Raw genomic sequence first — 21,844 nt, 5'->3', positions numbered from 1 at the left:
ACTTCTGGCTGGAGGGAAGGGGATTAGGTCAACAGTTTGCCATGAGAGGGTGCTGTTTAAATTTTTGCCTCAGACAGCACGAAGGCTATGTGCCTGTCCCTGGCCACAAGGAAGGGGGGCCCCCAAGCTGAACTCTTGCCAGGGGAGGGCTGGCAGCCTTAGTCCTGGGGGGCAAATCCAGTCAAGTGGCCCATTTTAGCCCGCCCATTATTAAAAGCCCCTCCTACATATAATAGGCCACTCCCAACAAACACTGTACAGCTGAAATTCTATTGTTGAGGCCTGTCTCTACACATCATACGGAGATACAGCCAGGAAGCTCCTCCCTCCCCAGATCCTGCTTAAGGCCTGTGGTCCCCCCCACCATCTGCCACCCGGCCATGGCCTGCTGCCCCCTTTCGCCATCCTCACCCAGCTCTGAATCTTCCTTCTGCAAATGGCAGGAGGAGCCAGAGCATCTCCTCTCCTACATAGCGCCACATACCTCTTACATCCAGTGATGTCACCTTAGTGCCAGCTCCCCTATAGTGCAAGCCCCCCCCCCCCATAGTGCCAGCTCCCCCACATAGAAAAAAATAATAATACTTACCTCCATCAGCAGCGATGCAGGCCTCTTCCGGCCTGTGTCCCTGCTGTGTGCTGCCCGGCTCAGGTGGCGCAATGATAATGACGTCATCGCGCTGCCTGAGCCGGCCTATCAGAAGAACAGGGGAGGGACACACCTCTCCCTCCCCTGCCCCACAGCACAGCCATCTGTATCGCTGTCATGAGGACGGCTATACAGATCAATATGGAGATGAGCGCTTCCACAATGGAAGCGCTCATCTCCTACTGCCTGCCGCAATTACATCCAGGGCCACACCACCTGTGCCTTTGCCTGCCTGCCTGCCCACCTCACCCCTGACACTTGCACCAGGGCCCATCAGCCTTTAGCTATGCCCCTGCAGGGGCATATTATAATGAGGGCAATCTAGGCTACAGCCCAGGGCCCAGTGCTTCAGGGGGGCCAAGTTTTTCCTCATTACACTTCATCCCTGAACAGGCTTGCAGCTCTCACTACATGATGTAATTGAATTACATTGGGAAGCAAATGACGAGATCTTAATATGACTGTCATCTCAACAGATGTCCTCCATTATCCCTATGGCAGCACCATGGAGCCCACAGTGGAAGAAGTTAATCTGTGCCCTCACTATGTGTGTGCACGGGTAGCCCATATTCTGGACTCTGACTAGAGTGTAATGGCACATTGTGTTCTCTGTGCTGTTACATACGACTGCAGATAACTTCTACTACATTATCTGTACTCAGAGTTCTCACTGTGTTAGGCTACTTTCACACTTGCGGCAGTGTGAGCCAGTGGGCAGTGCTGTCGTTGGAACTGCCCGCCGGAATCTGCCAATTTGGATGTGACTGTCACCTGCAGTCCTGCCATTTAATAAATGATGGCAACATAAAGTAGACATATGTGCATGTTATTAACTATTTTATGAAGTATTACTATCCATCTTAAAAACAGAAATTCAAATTTAGAAAATAGCGAATTTTTCATGCATTTGCGTTTTGTTTTACAAATAAAAATGTAAAACCTACTCACTCAAATTTACCACTAACATGAAGTACAGTACATCACAAGAAAATCGCAGAATGGCTTGGATAAGTAAAAGCATTCCAGAGCCATTACCACATAAAGTGAAATGTCAGATTTCCAAAATGTGGCTTAGTCCTTATGGTGAAAACTAGTTTGGTCTTGAAGGGGTTAAATAAGCAGATATGAATATAGTAGTAATTCAAAGTTTTGCGCAAATTCAGGCCAGACAAAGTTTGGCTCCATGGAGCCAATACATTTTAATGCTGTACAATCAAAGTTTTTGAACTAATGGACTTCAGATCTATGATCCAAAGGCGGATTTGCTCAAGCCTAATTACACCTGAGAACAGTGGAACTCATCACTGTAGAGGATAGACTACCGTTGCTGTGCCCCATGATACCCCTTTCAGAGAGGTGATGTTATATCAATGAAACACCTGTAGCTGGACAGCTGCCCAATGGTTTGCATAGACACAGATGGGAAAAAAAAAATATATATATATTGCTTTCCATCTGACTTTATGGCTCTCCCACATGCCACAGGTTGGAGCTAGGTGCTTAAAAATTGGATTATCTGTAGATCTTAACCAAAACCTACTTCCTCAATTTGCATAACCATACAGCTTTGTCCTGCTTTTTGTTGCAATTTCTACATTGAAGAGTGTATGCTGATCCTATATTTCTATTGACAAATGAACATTAAAAGGGAATCCATCACCAGTGACTTTCCTATCAAACAGTTTGCATAGACACATGGCTCTGGTTCCCCTGAACAAAATGCTTTTATTTTGTTGGTATGAGGCTCCATTGCAAAGTTATGATACTTTATTTGGAAATAAGACCTTTGGTGCAACAAGGGCATCATGATTGCTCTAGTCACATACCCTCTTTGGCTGATTTGATTGACAGAGCCAGGGAGTGGCAAAGTGAGGGAGGGGATGGCCACAGAAAGGAGCAGAGCTTAGGTGCAAAAACAGCAATGGTAAAAGCCTCATTGCACTAAAGGCCTAATTTGCATATAAAGAAAAATTATAAGGCCGAATGCACACAGCCGTGAGCGGTCCGTGGAACGGGCTGGATTCCTGCTGAGAGCAGGCGCGCACGGCGTCACTGGTTGCTATGACGCCGTGCGCTCCCTGCTGCCGCAGTACAGTAATACACTGGTATAGATCATACCAGTGTATTACTGTATTGCAGCGGCAGCGCACGTCGTCATAGCAACCAATGACGCCGTGCGCTCCTGCTCTCAGTAGGAATCCAGCCCGTGGTTCCAGACCGCTCACGGCCGTGAAAAACGGCCGTGTGCATTCGGCCCAACTCTGGAACAGAGCCTCGGATTAACAAATAGATGTGATTTAAAAATCGGATGAACAAGCCGTGTACAGTATCTATACAGTTTGATGTGGGGGGGGGTGCCCACTGGTGACAGATTCCCTTGAAATGCTACCAGAATTTGATCTGCTCATAAAAAATGGACACCGGTATAAACATGGCTTGCATTGTGCTATATGGAAATCAGTTTATTTTATATTTTTCAGGTGAATCCTTTACATACTTCCTTACTGCTGTAAAATACCGTCAAATATTGCTTGTTTTTTTTTGCTTGCATGATCCAGGTTTTCTTCAGCTCTCCTCTTACACAGAGCCAAATATACATTGAGCACAGTCTATGTAGAAGCCCATAAGGATCTCAGCCTCATCTGTAAGATTCATTTTGGTGTTCACTGGAGTCAGCAGAGATCCATTCCCATATCTGAAGGAGGAGGGAACCTCAGAAGTGGGAATATTACCACTCCAGTTTTTAGTGAGAAAAATCAGAAGGGAGAACGGATTCCTGAGGCCAATAAGAACCAAGCTAAACTTCAGAAACGCAAGACATTCGCTTACCGATACTGCTTATGACATCACCATGCATGTGCTTTCATCTATCAATCAGAAGTCCTCTTAAGAGGCTAAACCCAGGAACCTTTATTCCATATAATTCAAAATGACACTAGAGGCACAATATTCTCATATAAAGGCTGTGTGGAATTCGTCTCAACATTTTCATTCTAAGGTATTGTTGTTAAAGTATATTATGACAAAACACTCAGTATATGATCATGCAAAAACCAGAAACCCTTTAAACGACGCATACATCAATTTCCCAGCAGATATCTGGCTACAAACAAAAGGACAGATTTTGTCTGTAGCAACCAACATATAGCCAGTTAAATAAAAAATACATATATTTCAGAATAAACAGGTTGGGATTGGCATTGTTATGTATATAGCAGTTAGGTTAATGTCACTATTCACTAATTAAGCCACAGTTATAGTTTGTATGGTCCTTTATTTTTATGTCCTTTTTTCTTAGGCGCCTTTCCCAAAAAATTATAATAATCTTGCAACTCCGTTGTAGTGCATAAAATAAAAATCCCCAATCTTTGGAGGTAAAAGTAAAATAATGATCACGCCATGACCAAAAAAAAAAAAAAAAAAAAAAAGATATGAAATGGTTCATACATAAGATGCCATGTTGGGGGTTACGCGAGTGGATGAAGATGGATTATCCGTTAAGAAAAAAAAAAAAAAAAAAAAAAAATTGGCAGACTAGTCAGTTTTATTGGGCAATGCAGTATTAAAACAAATGTTCATGACAAAAAAAATTAAAAATTAAAAAAGAAATAGGTGAAGGCAACCAGCAATGACATCAAACTGTCTGGTGACACGGTGTGAAGAAGAAAACATAGCACCTCCCAGGTGGCAAGACTGTAAAGCAGCTGAAAAGTCAAAACTGGTACCCAAGCAACACGGGAAAATTTCAAGACACGTCTGCAAAGACAGAAAGAAATTCTGGTTATAGCTGTTGTAAAAGATTTCAAGTGATAGATTTATATAATCTATATAAAATCACACCTTTTCTCAAGCCTAAATAAATTGGATCCCATGCGATCACGATCAAGAACTGACAGATAAAGGCATATAGCCATGGCTGGCAAACCCCCCCCCCCCCCCCCCCCCCATGGACCGTGCTAAAACACTGATGTGTGAATACACACATTAAAATGAATGGGGACGTGTGCTGTCTATGGAGAACACGGACGTGTGAATGAGGCTTTACTTACACGTCACTGATTTCCATCAGTGACTGAGAGCCAAAACCAGGTGCAGGTCTAAACAGAGAACTGGTGCATATATTTCCCTTATACCTGCTCTGTGTAGCCTCCACCCCTGGTTTTGGCTCACAATCACTGACGTGTGAATAATGCTTAAAGCGCGACTCAGACAGACTACAGTGTGTGTAGTCTGTTACCATGGAAACAGATGTCTGCATAGCAGCTGTATACAATTCTGAATAGTTATTTTAACATAGAGTCGGTACAAAAAAAAAAAAAAATGGAAATGTACAGGATTAAATTTTTTTTTGTAAATCACTGAAACACTTACAGCTGGCTGGTCTTGCCCCATACCGCCGCATTATCTGGTCATGTGTAAATTTCACAAACGATTCATATTGTTCTACATATGCAAAGGGGAAAAAAAAACAAATTATACCATAACTGCCTTATAAAAGACACCATTAAAGAGGCTGGCCAGTTTATTTTATAACAATTCCTATAAAGTCATGTTTTCTCAAAGGGGTTTTCCAGGAATATTACGTTTCAAGAGAATGCCCCTAAACCCTTACCTGATCCCGCCATTCTGGTCCCCAGCTTGTTTTCTTCCAGCTGGGACATTAACATGGCCACATGCATCACTGTAGTAGGTGTCACGCCACCACTGAAGTCACAGCGGCACACATGGCCACACCCATGCTCCAGCTGGAAAAAAACAAGTCAAGGACCAGAAGACTGATGAACAGAAGCCAGCATGCAGTGAACAGGTAAGTACAAATCTTTCAGGAGGCCATGCAGGCTAGAGCACTTCACTTAAAATGTAATATTCCTAGAAAGCCCCTTTAATGCAAACAAATTATTTTGGTTACGACTAAGGACATTGTGTACGAAACTCGTAAACTATTGCATGGTTAAAGGCTCTGTCTGTATATGGATTAATGTTATGTCAATAAATAGGAAGATTTTACTGAAAAACATTACCTTTCTTTCCAATGTTCTGAGCATGCAGAGCAATTGTGAATAAGGCGAGCTGGATGTGTAAACTTTTGAATAAATGATTTTGGACTGTAACTCCAGTGTGACAGCAGCCCTGGCATCGACAGTGTAAAGAGTCACATGCCCGCTTCCTCTGGCTGTTCCTGGCGCACACACACACACACACACAGATACAGGGGATTCTGATGCTGCGTCTGTTCATGCACTGAATGCATCCAGTTACCAGTAGTAGAAGCCAGGAACAACCCAAGAAAGCTGTTAGGGGGATGACAAGTCTGTTTACACCAGAAATACTTGTTTGGGGGAGGGGGAGGGGGTGAAAAAACACCTAAATTACCCATTTTAGGGTAAAACTCTAGAGCAGGGATCAGCAACCTCCGGCATTCCAGCCGTGGTGAAACTACATCTCCTAATATGCACACTTGTTTGACTGTTCATAGAACTCCCATAAAAGTGAACAGAGCATGCTAGGAGTCGTAGTTTCAAAACCGCTGGAGTGTGGGAGGGTGCCGACCCATGCGCTCTACAGCTTTAATGACCATTGTCTTACTTGCCTTTCAACTCATACTAGAGACCTGAAAAAACACTGCTTGTCCTGGAAACCGCACAGCTCTGGTCAGCAGTGTTTGTATTGGACTGCGCACAGCTTGTGTGACTGGATGACTCCAAAAATCACACTGGTTTCAACAAGTGAACGTGAACATTCATGAATGCGGGAAGCAGTTACAGCACTGACCTTCTAGTTTTGTGTTGAGGATCTGCTCATATTCTACCCTTATCTTCTCTTCATGGTCCTTCAGAAGACGTTCACACAGAATTCCTACTTGTCGCAAGCTAAAAGATGGCTGGTCTTTCTTCACCATTGACCCTTCAGGGAAACAAGACATAACGGTTAAAGCATACTTGATACATAGTGACATAACAAACCTTGTGATCAGTAGGGGTCCGAGTGCCGAGACTCCCACTAATCACCAAGACAAGGATAAGGAAGCGCTGTCTCCTCAGACCCCATCTTCAGCAGCGAGGAGAGAATGCGCTATGCAACTTCTCTCTCCTCATTCTGTTGACCGGTGGGGCTCTCAACACTCAGACTGCCACCAATCAAAACTTTTGGTATGTCATATCAAGAATATTTTTAACGCATGCGTACACTAAGATCAGGCCTGTTTCGGGCCTTTAGGAACCCAGGCCTTATAAGGGCTTTTTTTATCGCGACGAGTTGTATTTATTGGCACAGTTTTAGGGTACATATAATTTACTGAATAATTTATATATTTCGTTTTTTTTAGGGGCGGGGGGGGATGGGAAAATTCAGACTTTTTGTTAATGTAATGCATTCTCTAAGAATGCATTACACTTCTGTAGAAGCTGCATCAGAAATCTGAGACTGACCCTCTGGTTTCTGCATTTTGCGGATCCTTCTGCAGCTTTAGCCCAATTCATTGAGGCTAATCTACCCGCTACAGACAGTGGCAAGAAAGGTCATGTCCCTTGGTGGTGCAGTCTTGAAATTTGCATGGAAATAATCCACAACAGCATGGACGGCAACGCGGCCTTCCATTAACAAACATGGTTTAGGTGTAGTATCTGCAGTTTACAGCTTGAAAACATATGCACAATAATGCCCCATGAAAGAACCCTTATTCTATAGGTCACTACGGATGCACTGATACCGTACATGTATTTTTTAAATAAAATATTTTTAATGCAAAATGGGGTTTATTAATATCTCAGTAGGTAGTGTTTTTTTTATTTATTTTTTTAAGTTCATATTTGACTTGAAGCTGTGATCATCTGATTGCATACGTAATGCTTCGGCATACTTACTACTCCAAAGTATTATAGCCTGTCAGTGTAATTATAGCCTCTGACATGGCCCAATAGGCAAGCCTGTGTGTCCCTGTTAGGCCTGTGCTATAGTAATGCAGTGGCACTCTGTGGGTCACAGGGTGCTGATCAGCAGACAGGGAAAGCACCCACCCAGTCTAGCTACTTAGGCTCCGCAGTTGCTATTGAGCCAACAAAGGAAAGGAGGTGTGTTATATGGCTCCCTCCTTGGTATAAAGGAACGCCCAAAGAAGGGTGGGACATTCGCCCATGACGAAGCTATCCTGGCGAAACCCGGGAATTTTAACGACTATTGTGAGAATATTAAAAAACTATTTGAGAGATAAAGATTGGTTGAACTTCACTATGTGTAGCGCAACTTTGTAATCCACAGGAGGAACTCGTACGATAGAGATTGCCTTTTCGCAATAGCTACACAAAGAGCTGTTGCTTTTCCTTGACTTTGCACTCTAATGCTTTGAAGTGTGCCTGACACGACAACTACACGAACTAGGCATGTTAGTTATTACATGGCTGAAGTCAGTTCCTCTGGCACCAGCCAGAGATGCTTGGCTGTCAATCACTGCGATGTGCATTAAGGGGTTAATGGACTGAAACTATAGTTAAATATTAAAAAGGCAAACATAAAATGAGAGAAGGTCAATCTAAAATTAACAAAGAATATTAAAACCTCATCACCTGGAGAAGACGGGGCTGTAAGAGATGAACTGGTCTGAACCTCACTAGGCTGTCCTGCTTCATTTTGGTTGAACGATCCTTCTAATTGCCTTCGTCTATGGTAACGTGTATACTCCTGTCTCAGGTTCTGGAAAATTTGTTCTGCAGAAAATAAAAATATATATATACAGTGAGAAATGTATTAAGACAAATTACACGACTGCTTTAATGTGTCCAGTGAACAGCCCCACAGCTCCAGACACACAATCAGATCTGTCCGTCCAGTCACTAAAGCTGGCTATACAAAGATTAATGGCAGCCGAAATGTCGGGGAAAAGATGAGTCTGCCTGGTGGATCGCTTTTTTTTCTCAGGGAAGATAAGGCTATGCGCTTGTATTTTCGGTATTCTGTTCCAGCAGAGGAAGAGAACACTGGATTTGCAGTATTCAGCAGATGTCAGATACCACCAGATCCTGGTCACTAATGGGATCTGCTGGGTGTCCGGCATGAAGATTAGCATTCAGATGGACTAAACACATGCCCATTTGGCAAAACCAAATGTGTACGAGGGTGAGAGCTGTCAGTCCAACAAGCCAGCAGGTATTCAATGTCCAAAAGACAGAGGAAGACATTTTAGAAGCACAGATTCCATAAGCCATTGTACTACCAGAGTGAGTTATAAAGAAGGACACCAGAATATCCCAAACAAACATTTTTGGGGGCTGCACCTTTTACAACCAGATATTGCTGCCATGAAGCCTCTTCTGGAGCCATTAGGGCGTACAGATTACAGCTCTACTCTTCAGAATACAGACAATTCTCTATGGCTGCTCCACCCCAGTGATTCAGGTAATAGCTGTATATCAGGGAATCACTCACAACATTCATACAAAGCCTATAAAAACTGAAGGGACAAAAGAAAAACAAAAACATACTATGGTATGCAAGCAGAAAATTAGGGCGGATCAGAAGGCTTACAACTCAGCTTGAAGACAGGACTAGTTTTGTTTGAGCAGATGCAAACTCCATAGAATTTGCAATCACAGAAAAGGGGTTCTCCAGATAAGGCTTTGGGTGCCCACTGCCAGTCCAGCTTGCCACTTCTGTAATAACCGAGACCCACTGCTGCCTCCTTGCAGAACATTAGTGTGCTAGATTTCCTTTAGTTATTTTATAGCAGTCCAAATAGGACAATTTCTGCCCCTTTGGCATATAAAAGCTATAGAGGCGCTTAATCCGTGAGCCACAGCAAGGTAAGGGTATGTTCACACGTGTTTTTCAGTGTGTTGTTGACTTCAATAGAAAACTATTTCTAGCTTGTAGTTTTGGCGCAGATCCACACTATAAAACCACGCAGAAGTGTGCAAAAACTTCATGGATACATACGAAGTTGTTGTATTAATGCTTCTCATTCATTTTAATGGAAAGTTCTGCACGGATTTCACCCAAAGACATGGCATGATGCTGTTGTGACTGCTTTAGTTGGGGAATGCCAAAATCCCTGTTCTGACAACTGTATCAGAGTGTGGGGCCAACGTTTCTACAACTAGAGAGGACAGTCACTATGACCAGAGTTCTATTCTGTGCACAGCCACACAACCCCAACTGTGGTACAAATGCTGGACTTTTAGTAGCTTTAAAAGGAAACCTGTTACCAGGTTTAGGGCTCATTCTCACGATAGTGAATGGGTCAGCAAATGATGTGAACAGCACACCATGTGCTGTCCGCATCCGTAGTCCATTCTGCAGCCCCACAAAAAAGATAGAGCATTACCTATTCTTGTAAAAACACAATTGCGGACAAATATAGGCATTTCTGTTATACTGCCAGCAAATCGTGGAACACACATGGACTGCTATCCGTGTTTTCCGGACCACACTACGGTGGTGTGAATATAGCCTTATGCTGCATGAAGTACTGATAGACGCTCTAGCTTCAGGAGGACCTCTCACCACAAAATGCAATCTGCAGGCAGCATGTTACAGAGCAGGGCAAGCTGAGCAGATTGTTATATAGTTTTGTGGGAATTCAGCAAAACTTGTAATTTATACATTTATATCTCTGCCATTTCTGATTTTATTGTACAAGGGAAGCATACACAAACACAGAATGCTATCCATCACTGATAACACCTCCCTGTGTACAACTATCAGTGACTGACAGCTTATACACACAGTTAGGGATATTTTGTTTGTGGGCTAAATTTCAGGATGAACCTATAATGCACATTAAAAGTCACATTAACCTGTAAAGGTTAATGTGACCTTCTCTAAACTTCTGAACGCACATGTGCAACTCTTCAATGTTTCACAACTTGCTGTTCAACAAGGAGATTAAAGGGAACCTGTCACCTGGATTTAGGGTATAGAGCTGGGCACATGGGCTGCTAGATGGCCGCTAGCACATCCGCAATACCCAGTCCCCATAGCTCTGTGTGCTTTTAGGCAGAGTGATCCAGCAAGCAGTTCCGTCGCCGGCAAAACGTATGCCAACTGATAGCATTTGTAAGACTGATCAGGATCCTTATAAGTCTTAAAAATGCCTGGTCAGAAAAATGCATTGAAATGCCAGATCCGTCTTTCCGACGTCATCCAGCAACACTGATACAGCATTTATTTTTGCGCATGCGCAGACCGGAAGGACGGATCTGGCATTCCAGTTTTTAGAATGCTGGATTCGGCGCTAATACATTCCCATGGAAAAAGATGCCGGATCAATTCAGGCATGTCATTTTTGGCCAGAGCATGCTGAGGTTCTCTCTTTTGCCCAGTTCAGTCTTTTTTGACTAATCAAAGATCCTGAATGGAATGCTCCATTCAGAATGCATGGGGATAAAACTGATCAGTTATTTTCCGGCATTAATCCCATTTGACAGAACTCAGTGCCAGAAAAGAAAAACGAAAGTGTGAAAGTACCCTTATTGTGTATAAAAAAAAAAAAAAAGAAAGAGCCCAGCACCGCATCCTCCGAATCTCCTCCTTGCTCCCTGACGTCACAAAGCTAGAGCGCCGTAATCTCGCGATGCGCGAGCTAGCTCATGCACAGTTAGTTCCCTGAGGCTGATGCCAGCACAGGGAAGGAACACTGCATGACCTAGGTCGTGCATCTAGCTTTGTGACGTCAGGGAGCAAGGAGGAGATTCGGAGGATGCGGGGCGGTGCTGGGCTCCTTCACAGTGGGCGTGGCTGGACTTAGCTAAGGTTAAATTTACACATCTATAAAATAGTTTTGTTTTTTTGACACAATAAAATCACAGACAGCTGTGGGGACTGGATATTGCAGATATGCTAGCAGCGATCTAGCAGCCCATGTCCTCAGCTCTATACCCCAAATCCAGGTGACAGGTTCCCTTTAACAGCAAAATTAACAAGGTGTTTGATCCATGAATCGCCCAATAAATTTACTGGTTTCATTAGAATTGATATTTAAACAGTCCTCCTCATCATGCTGTTCACAATTTGACATCATGAGACCAAGATGACACCTAACAATTGATCAACAATATCACGCCATTGTGAGGCTTCAAGCAGGATGTTATGACAGAAGTGGCCACTGAGCTTAGAGAGTGTCATCAGCAGGTTGCAACAGAGATGGAGAGACTGGAAAAGTCACAGAAAGGCATAGAAGTGGGCATCCTTTGGCCACATCCCACACTGAAGACCGATTCATTGTGAACAATGCCCTGGAGAAACCAGATGATTAATGCCACCCTACTCCAGGCACATTTAGAGAAGGTAAGAGCCACAGACTGCTTACATCAGTGTGGTCTGCGTGCTAGACGACCTGCAAGGATACCTGACCACACCACCAGGCACAGACATCATCATGGGGAGCATCTATGCTGGACGAGGGACCAGTGGGCCTCAGTGCTGTTTACTGGTAAAGGTCGATTCACGCTAAGCAGAAATTATGTCCAACGATGTTGGAGACATCAAGAAGAGTGCTATGCATCAGCCACTGTTGACACCAGATGAGACTTTCTTGGTGGTGGTATTACAGTGTGGGCATGTGTCTAGTCAATACTGAACTGCCCTAAACTTTGTGAATGGTACAATGCCAAGCCTAAAATACTTGAACAACATCATGAATCCAGTCATTGTGCCTCTGCATGAACAACACAGGCCTAATGTCAGCTTCATGGATGCCAATGCACCAGCTCATCGAGGTTGCATCATTAGAGAACCTCAAATGGAGTGACCTGCACTTTCTCCAGACCTGAATCCCATTGAAAACCTATGGGATGAGCTGAGTCGCCGTGTAGAGGCTCGTAACTCTGAACCCAGTACTTCAATGACCTGAGGGTCGCCCTTCAAGAAGAGTGGGATGCCATGCCTCAGCATACAATAAGTCAATTTGTGAACAGCCTGCAACGTCGTTGTAAAGCTGTAATTGATGCTCAAGGCCACGTGAGAAGGTATTGAGACACTGACATTTTTGTTGGGTTATTCCCACCACTGGTGTTGGCTTTTGTTTCAATAAATAGTTTGAGATGAGGAAATCACCATTGCTGCTTCTACTTAAATGCCAGACTTTCATGATATAATCTGATATCACTGCAGCGTGAACTTTTTATGTTCTACATAAATTTCACCCGAAAGCCAAATGTCCCTAATTTGTGAGTAGAGTACGTATACACACTAAAGGCCTCTTGCACACTAATGTTTTTTATTTTTCAGTTTGCGTTCCGTTTTTTTGCGTACTGCAAAATACTGAAAAGGCCATATGGTCATGTGCAAGAGGTCTTGCACAGAGAATACTATAAATCATTGATAACACCTCCCCTGTGTACAGCCATCTCTGTATACACACTTACACAGAATGCAGTCACTTAACTTTTATGGAATCTTTTCCCACAGAACTATATATCAATCTGCTCAACTCTTCCTGCTCTATAACCTGCAGCCTGCACTACATTTCAGGGCGACTGGTTCCCGTTAAGTGTGTATACGGTTTCAGTGGTTACGTTTTATAGACAGGACAGGCTAGCTATGCTGCAGTCGGATGCCAGTGTTGTGTGTATTCAAGATAAGTGGGCACACCCTGCCCTCCAGCCGCTGGTTGACAGCTTATGGAGAAAGCTGCCCATCAGTGGCAGGTTGAGGCTGCGCTCTACAGCGAGACTCCTGGATGTCTGGTGCTACTTTATGCTGCCCTCAGATAGCATGCTGCCTGGTTTTGTTCAATGAAATTCCGGGCTCCCTCGTGTAAACCTGATGGACTCCACAGATCAAAGGGGTCCGTGTGGTGCCGTTCACTTCATGCAGCATTTCTTAGAAATAATCAGGAAAAGGGCACAGATGTGAAGGTGACCTTAGGTAGGTTCTGTAGGCCAGACTCTTTCCGGGCGTAAAGGCTCAGACAACTGTATCCGCTTTTGCGGTTTGCAAAACACAGACATCGGCTGTGCATTACGTATTTTGTGGAAGGGAACATCCAGCCCTATTATAGGAATGCCTATTCTTGTCTGCATCTTTTTTTGCAGGGCCGCGGAATGCAAGTAGGGATACGGACCGCACACGGTGTGCTGTCCACATCTTTTGGGGCCCCATTGAAATTAACTGGTCCGCGTACATTCCACAAAACTGCGGAACAGATGAGAACTCAAATATACAGTGGTGTGAATGGGCCCCAACTCATATGTATACACACACACACACACACCAGGAGCCCTACCTGTGAGACATGTTGCTTCGTGTATAGACCATGCACAGGGCCGACCTTACTTATGGGGGCACACAATCTTCAGGACCAGGCAGTACTGGCCTCAACATCCATAGCGAATGCCATCATTGCTCATGCATCAATCTGCCCAACCATGAACTAATCAGAGACCGGCAAATGTTAGATCAATCAGCTCTTTCAAGTTCATGCTCTTAAGCTACTGTCACTTGTGGTAGCATTTTCCAGCAGGCTGTTCTGGCGGGGGAAACAGCCTGCCAGATCTGTGCTACCGCTAGTGCACCGTGCCGCCAGAAGTCCGCTCCATTCACTATAACTGGGACGGTCCGGAGTTCCGGCAAAAATGCCGAGGGGTGGCTGGAATAAAACTACAGCACGCTGCGGGTTTTTGCCCAGCTGCCTCTTGGCTTGTTTGCTGTGCTGCGGCCGGACCTCTGGCCCACCCCCATTATAGTGAATGGAGCCAGAGCGGACTTCCGGCTGCACAGTGGACCCGCCAGAACAGCCTGCCGAAAAAGGCTACCGCAAGCGTGACAGTAGCCTAAGGTGGTAAAAAAGACTTCGAAGCCGCCAGGGATAGTAAAAGGGCTTTCCAAGATTTTAATACCGATGACCTATCCTCTGTAATTGGTGGGGGTCCGACATCTGGGACATTGTTTGAGAAAGCACCGGCGCTCGCAGTAGCACTATGGTGTTCTCTCTGCTTCCCCTAGGCCACAGCTCAGAGTGCGATACCAAGCACAACCGCTATATAGTGTACGGCGTAGTGCTTGCTTAGCTGTGAGAAGGCTGCGGCGCTCACAGGAGCGGATAGGTCATCGGTATTAAAATTTCAGAAAAGCAAAAAGTTAGAGTACTCTCATCTCAACAGTTATAGTATACCGCTAGTGTCAGATAGGAGCAGGTCCCAGAGATGGAACCCACACCTACCTCCAGGATGGGTCCCTCGAAGTGCAGCCACCCACATTAACCGCTATGGGTAATCCAAAACTAGTTGGGCACCGTATGTACAATGAAGACAACCCAGGGGCCACAGAACCAGAAGGGTGCGTTGGGGAGAAGGCAAGTAGTGTAGACCAAATATAAAACCTCCACAACCACGTAAAGGGGGTGTCCCATCTCAAGGTATATGGCACATTACTAGGCTATACGATAAGTGTCAGACCTGCACAGGGGCACCATTCTGGAGATAGGAGCAGGTACCGATGGTGAAGGGAGCAGGTAAGTGTACCAATTAAAAAAAATATTCAGCACAAAACCAAGCAGCTTCCATGTCACCATTTATCCTGGTGTAATTCTCAACACCTGATCTATAGTTCCCTGGTGAAATGGGATGGCCACTCACAGACAAGGAAGGGTTAACCCTGATCAATACATTTCCACTCAACCCCAAGTCCCCAATCATTGCTCAGATCACAGTGAAATGCCCCCTCCCCCATCGGATCTATGGCCACCTTGAGGTAATCCATCACGTCCGATACGTCCCCGTCCCCCCCCCAATCCGATGCGTTACCGCCATGCTCCATAAACCGCACAGATAGAACAATGCTGAGGACTACGTACCCGGGGTGAGCCTGCAGTCTCCAGCCAGCTGGGGCAGTGGGGACTGCGGGCCGGGCTGACTCTCCTGCCGGAGGCCGCACCTCTGACGGGAAGGGGTGGCCGGAGATCCGGGGAGCGGGGTGCACCGGCGACGCTTAGGAGACTGAGGGCTCAGCAAGGCCTCAAACTCCATTGAGCGTTTTAACGTCGCTCCGCAGGCCATATTCGCCTTCCTATATCCTCGCAGTACAAAAGAGAAAGCCTCGGAGCCCGGTGTACGGCCGCTGAGGGGGGATAAGGCACAGCTCGGCGGAGACCTTCTGCTTCCTCTCGGTTAACTTCACACCACAGCAATGGCGACTCCTCCCGGCAACCGGCCAACTGCCGCGATTGTGACGTCACGTGAAGGACTACACCACTTGCCATGGGAAAGGGAGGCGCACAGAATTTCCTTGCCGCTGCAGGTTTGCTTTTGGCAGTATCTTATATATGTTATTCCTATATTTATGCTATATTAAGGTATGACATAAGGTTATTATAAAATACGTTATTAGTCTCTAGGTCACTACTCCCCCCCTGTTTTATTAAGTAATGGCACGGTCCAATACAAATGTTAATGCTTCTGAGGCAGAGGTCAGAAGCTGGGGCGGCTTCTCACGGGGAGGAAGGGTGCGCTGTGGTAGCGCAGGGCGACGTGTAGTCGCATTTATCCACCCTATTTGGTTACAGGAGGGACAATTTGTGAGAGAAATTGTCTTAGCCAGTTCGAAATGCAGGTTTATTGTCTCCTGGCTTGTCACGTGGACATGTCAGAAGATGATGCTGGGGGGGGGGGGCACTGAAGAAATGAGTCCCGTCACATGGGCTTATCTCTGGGTCACGTGATCTTATAGATTTTAGTTCTCCTAAAATGATACCAGTTCACATCTGAGAAGTGTAGTAAAACCTTTTGTGGCACCTTTATGTGCTATCAGGGTTTGTTTCCTTTATATCTTCGTGTGAAATTAAAAGTGAGTAATTCATGGAAAACCCTGTAAGTGCTGGCAGCCTGCCTCTGCTATTGAAAGGGTCATACTTACCTGTCCCCCCAATCCTGTGGGTCAATCTTCCGGCCCCTGGCTGTTTACTTCCAGCAGGGGTATGGTCACGTGCTTAGCTTCAACAGATATGCATCACTGCTGAAGCCAGCGGTTGGCCACGGCGGAGGAGGTGACCATGTCTATGACACAGCACAGGGAATAGTAAAATTGACACACATGAGCCAGCACACAGGACTGGATTGGCAAGGAGAAGGTAAGCTATGGGCACTTAAAAGTTTGTTTTTCCTGGAAACCCCTTTAAAAATGCACTCTCACAAAAAAAAATATATATATTCTCTGACCTGTTAGAAAGGCGCATGCTGTAAACTGTAGTGAAGGTAATTTTCTTATCATTGACTGTATTTGTGAGTTATAACCTCCCTTCTGATTCTCAGCTGTGTAATGTGACTGACACTCAACATTATATGTGTTTTCCTTATGTTTTTCTATGAGAGCCTCAATGTCAGTCTCTTAGGAATAAATAGAGAAGTAACTGACTTCCTGTCCTGTGTCATTTGATCAGAGTGTTGGTCACATGACAGCTGAGGAGCATAAGGGAGGTTATAACTCACAAATACAGTCACTAGTAAGATTTCCTTCACTACAGTTTAGGTCATTTACTTTTCTAACTGGTCAGCGAATAAAAATGTTTGTGGGAGTGCTTGTTTAATATAAATAACTTACTGATATCACTCGGTACTCTACCACTGGTTTTGTGTGTACCCTATTGCTCCTGTACAGGTACTGATGTGTCATCCACTAGAGACGGGACATCACCACTGCAGTAGTGAGATATTAGGCAGACTAGATGGGCCAAATGGTTCTTATCTGCCGACACATTCTGTTTCTATGTTTCAGTAAGGGATCAGTTGCGGCCGCCAACATACATGTCATTCTGTCAGCGAGCACAGAAGAACAGGAGTGGTGGAGGACAGGTGCAATAAGACACATGTTCCAGTGAGTGTGAGGTGTGTTGCTCCATTTTTTTTTTTCCACATCTCTCCAAATTACACCTAGTATACTTAGTTAACAGCATGAAACTAAGATGGAGAGTACCCTCAACGTCAAAGAAAATCCTTCTAGAATTGTCATTGTATCTGTACAACCTTCTTAGATGCTCCATTGTATCTTCACGTTTTGTATAAGGGTATGTTCACACAGTGTGAAATATTTCCAGCATTACAGCTGTAGGCAACTACTCATTTCAAATATACATTCAATGGGTTGTCTAGGTTTTTTGGTTGTTTTTTTTTTTTTTAACTGCACCCCACAGCCGGCAGTACCTGTCGTAAAAATCATACACATTTACTCCCTATTGCCCAGTTCTGTCTTCATTGTACTTCTGGTCTCCATCTGTCAAGTTGCACACGGACAGGGTCACGTGCATTGCTACAGCCAATGACTGGCCTCCGTGCCGACGTGTTCCCAAGTGGCACATCACTGCTGGGTCATCCCATCCATGAGTAAGTTGAAAAGACGGACCGAACTCCAGTGAAGAGCGCCAAGGAGCTGGACCAGAGTGGTGTATAGCAGGCATCAATGGCTGTGGGCACATTAAAACACCTGGATAACCCCTTCAAAGTATACGTTATATACAGTATATGAAAACAGACACATTAAAAGCACTTGCCTGTGTACTATGCAGTCAGATGGGATGCACTGCATGTTCTGACACCTTTCTGTACTACAGGAGATCTTCGTGAGCTGGCTTGGTGGGTATATAAGGTGTGTGATAGGCTGTCTGCACATACACTCACCTAAAGAATTATTAGGAACACCTGTTCTATTTCTCATTAATGCGATGATCTAGTCAACCAATCACATGGCAGTTGCTTCACTGCATGTAGGGTTGTGGTCCTGGTCAAGACAAACTCCTGAACTCCAAACTAAATGTCAGAATGGGAAAGAAAGGTGATTTAAGCAATTTTGAGCGTGGCATGGTTGTTGGTGCCAGACAGGCCGGTCTGAGTATTTCACAATCTGCTCAGTTACTGGGATTTTCACGCACAAACCATTTCTAGGGTTTACAAAGAATGGTGTGAAAAGAGAAAAACATCCAGTATGCGGCAGTCCTGTGGGCGAAAATGCCTTGTTGATGCTAGAGGTCAGAGGAGAATGGGCCGACTGATTCAAGCTGATAGAAGAGCAACGTTAACTGAAATACCCACTCGTTACAACCGAGGTATGCAGCAAAGCATTTGTGAAGCCACAACACGCACAACCTTGAGGCAGATGGGCTACAACAGCAGAAGACCCCACCGGGTACCACTTCATCTCCACTACAAATAGAAAAAAGAGGCTACAATTTGCACAAGCTCACCAAAATTGGACTGTTGAAGACTGGAAAAATGTTGCCTGGTCTGATGAGTCTCGATTTCTGTTGAGACATTTAAATGGTAGAGTCCGAATTTGGCGTAAACAGAATGAGAACATGTATCCATCATGCCTTGTTACTAGAGTTGAGCGGACACCTGGATGTTCGGGTTCGAGAAGTTCGGCCGAACTTCCCGAAAATGTTCGGGTTCGGGATCCGAACCCGATCCGAACTTCGTCCCGAACCCGAACCCCATTGAAGTCAATGGGGACCCGAACTTTTCGGCACTTAAAAGGCTGTAAAACAGCCCAGGAAAGGGCTAGAGGGCTGCAAAAGGCAGCAACATGTAGGTAAATCCCCTGCAAACAAATGTGGATAGGGAAATGAATTAAAATAAAAATTAACCAAAATCAATTGGAGAGAGGTCCCATAGCAGAGAATCTGGCTTCACGTCACCCACCACTGGAACAGTCCATTCTCAGATATTTAGGCCCCGGCACCCAGGCAGAGGAGAGAGGTCCCGTAACAGAGAATCTGGCTTCATATATGGTTAAGGGGAGGTAGTTAATGTCTAATCTGGACAAGGGACGGACAGGTCCTGTGGGATCCATGCCTGGTTCATTTTTATGAACGTCAGCTTGTCCACATTGGCTGTAGACAGGCGGCTGCGTTTGTCTGTAATGACACCCCCTGCCGTGCTGAATACACGTTCAGACAAAACGCTGGCCGCCGGGCAGGCCAGCACCTCCAAGGCATAAAAGGCTAGCTCTGGCCACGTGGACAATTTAGAGACCCAGAAGTTGAATGGGGCCGAACCATCAGTCAGTACGTGGAGGGGTGTGCACACGTACTGTTCCACCATGTTAGTGAAATGTTGCCTCCTGCTAACACGTTGCGTATCAGGTGGTGGTGCAGTTAGCTGTGGTGTATGACAAAACTTTTCCACATTTCTGCCATGCTAACCCTGCCTTCAGAGGAGCTGGCCATGACACAGCTGCCTTGGCGACCTCTTGCTTCTCCTCTGCCTTGGCCTTGGGCTTCCACTTGTTCCCCTGTGACATTTGGGAATGCTCTAAGTAGTGCGTCTACAAACGTGCGCTTGTACTCGCGCATCTTCCTATCACGCTCCAGTGCAGGAAGTAAGGTGGGCACATTGTCTTTGTAGCGTGGATCCAGCAGGGTGGCAACCCAGTAGTCCGCACACGTTAAAATGTGGGCAACTCTGCTGTCGTTGCGCAGGCACTGCAGCATGTAGTCGCTCATGTGTGCCAGGCTGCCCAGGGGTAAGGACAAGCTGTCCTCTGTGGGAGGCGTATCGTCATCGTCCTGCCTTTCCCCCCAGCCACGCACCAGTGATGGGCCCGAGCTGCGTTGGGTGCCACCCCGCTGGGACCATGCTTCATCCTCATCCTCCTCCACCTCATCCTCGTCCTCCAGTAGTGGGCCCTGGCTGGCCACATTTGTACCTGGCCTCTGCTGTTGCAAAAAACCTCCCTCTGAGTCACTTCGAAGAGACTGGCCTGAAAGTGCTAAAAATGACCCCTCTTCCTCCTCCTCCTCCTCCTGGGCCACCTCCTCTTCCTAAGTGTTTTCTCAAGGAGACATAGAAGTGGTATTGTAACGCTGATAACGGCGTCATCGCCACTGGCCATGTTGGTGGAGTACTCGAAACAGCGCAACAGGGCACACAGGTCTCGCATGGAGGCCCAGTCATTGGTGGTGAAGTGGTGCTGTTCCGCAGTGCGACTGACCCGTGCGTGCTGCAGCTGAAACTCCACTATGGCCTGCTGCTGCTCGCACAGTCTGTCCAGCATGTGCAAGGTGGAGTTCCACCTGGTGGGCACGTCGCATATGAGGCGGTGAGCGGGAAGGCCGAAGTTACGCTGTAGCGCAGACAGGCGAGCAGCGGCAGGATGTGAACGCCGGAAGCGCGAACAGACGGCCCGCACTTTATGCAGCAGCTCTGACATGTCGGGGTAGTTGTGAATGAACTTCTGCACCACCAAATTCAGCACATGCGCCAGGCAAGGGATGTGCGTCAAACCGGCTAGTCCCAGAGCTGCAACGAGATTTCGCCCATTATCGCACACCACTTGAGGCTTGAGGCTCACCGGCAGCAACCACTCGTCGGTCTGTTGTTCTATACCCCGCCACAACTCCTGTGCGGTGTGGGGCCTGTCCCCCAAACATATGAGTTTCAGAATGGCCTGCTGACGTTTACCCCGGGCTGTGCTGAAGTTGGTGGTGAAGGTGTGTGGCTGACTGGATGAGCAGGTGGAAGAAGAGGAGGAGGAAGCCGAGAAGGAGGAGGTGGCAACAGGAGGCAAAGAATGTTGCCCTGCGATCCTTGGCGGCGGAAGGACGTGCGCCAAACAGCTCTCCGCCTGGGGCCCAGCTGCCACTACATTTACCCAGTGTGCAGTTAGGGAGATATAGCGTCCCTGACCGTGCTTACTGGTCCACGTATCTGTGGTTAGGTGGACCTTGCTACAGATGGCGTTGCGCAGTGCACACTTGATTTTATCGGATACTTGGTTGTGCAGGGAAGGCACGGCTCTCTTGGAGAAGTAGTGGCGGCTGGGAACAACATACTGTGGGACAGCAAGCGACATGAGCTGTTTGAAGCTGTCTGTGTCCACCAGCCTAAATGACAGCATTTCATAGGCCAGTAGTTTAGAAATGCTGGCATTCAGGGCCAGGGATCGAGGGTGGCTAGGTGGGAATTTACGCTTTCTCTCAAATGTTTGTGAGATGGAGAGCTGAACGCTGCCGTGTGACATGGTTGAGACGCTTGGTGACGGAGGTGGTGGTGGTGTTGGTGGTACATCCTCTGTTTGCTGGGCGGCAGGTGCCAACGTTCCTCCAGAGGCGGAGGAAGAGGCCGAGGCGGCAGCAGCAGAAGAGGCCGAGGCGGCAGCAGCAGAAGAGGTAGCAGGGGGAGCCTGAGCGACTTCCTTGTTTTTAAGGTGTTTACTCCACTGCAGTTCATGCGTTGCATGCAGGTGCCTGGTCATGCAGGTTGTGCTAAGGTTCAGAAC

General features: G+C 46.1%; 1 protein-coding gene across 1 annotated transcript; it reads right to left on the bottom strand.

Annotated features, from left to right (window-relative positions):
• Positions 1-3,085: 3,085 nt before the first annotated feature.
• On the bottom strand, positions 3,086-15,789 carry AKIRIN1 (akirin 1). The gene is made up of 5 exons (XM_044287686.1): positions 15,435-15,789; positions 8,212-8,352; positions 6,422-6,553; positions 5,021-5,092; positions 3,086-4,405 (listed from the first exon to the last, which is right to left on the bottom strand). The coding sequence occupies exons 1-5, from the start codon at positions 15,634-15,636 to the stop codon at positions 4,395-4,397; spliced, it is 558 nt and encodes a 185-aa protein (XP_044143621.1). The 5' UTR covers positions 15,637-15,789; the 3' UTR covers positions 3,086-4,394.
• Between the last annotated feature and the right edge of the window lie 6,055 nt (positions 15,790-21,844).

Source organism: Bufo gargarizans, chromosome 3 (genome assembly GCF_014858855.1).
Source record: "Bufo gargarizans isolate SCDJY-AF-19 chromosome 3, ASM1485885v1, whole genome shotgun sequence".
Classification (NCBI taxonomy): domain Eukaryota; kingdom Metazoa; phylum Chordata; class Amphibia; order Anura; family Bufonidae; genus Bufo; species Bufo gargarizans.
The sequence above is the reverse complement of the archived record's forward strand: the minus strand, read 5'-3'. Positions and strand labels throughout refer to the sequence as shown.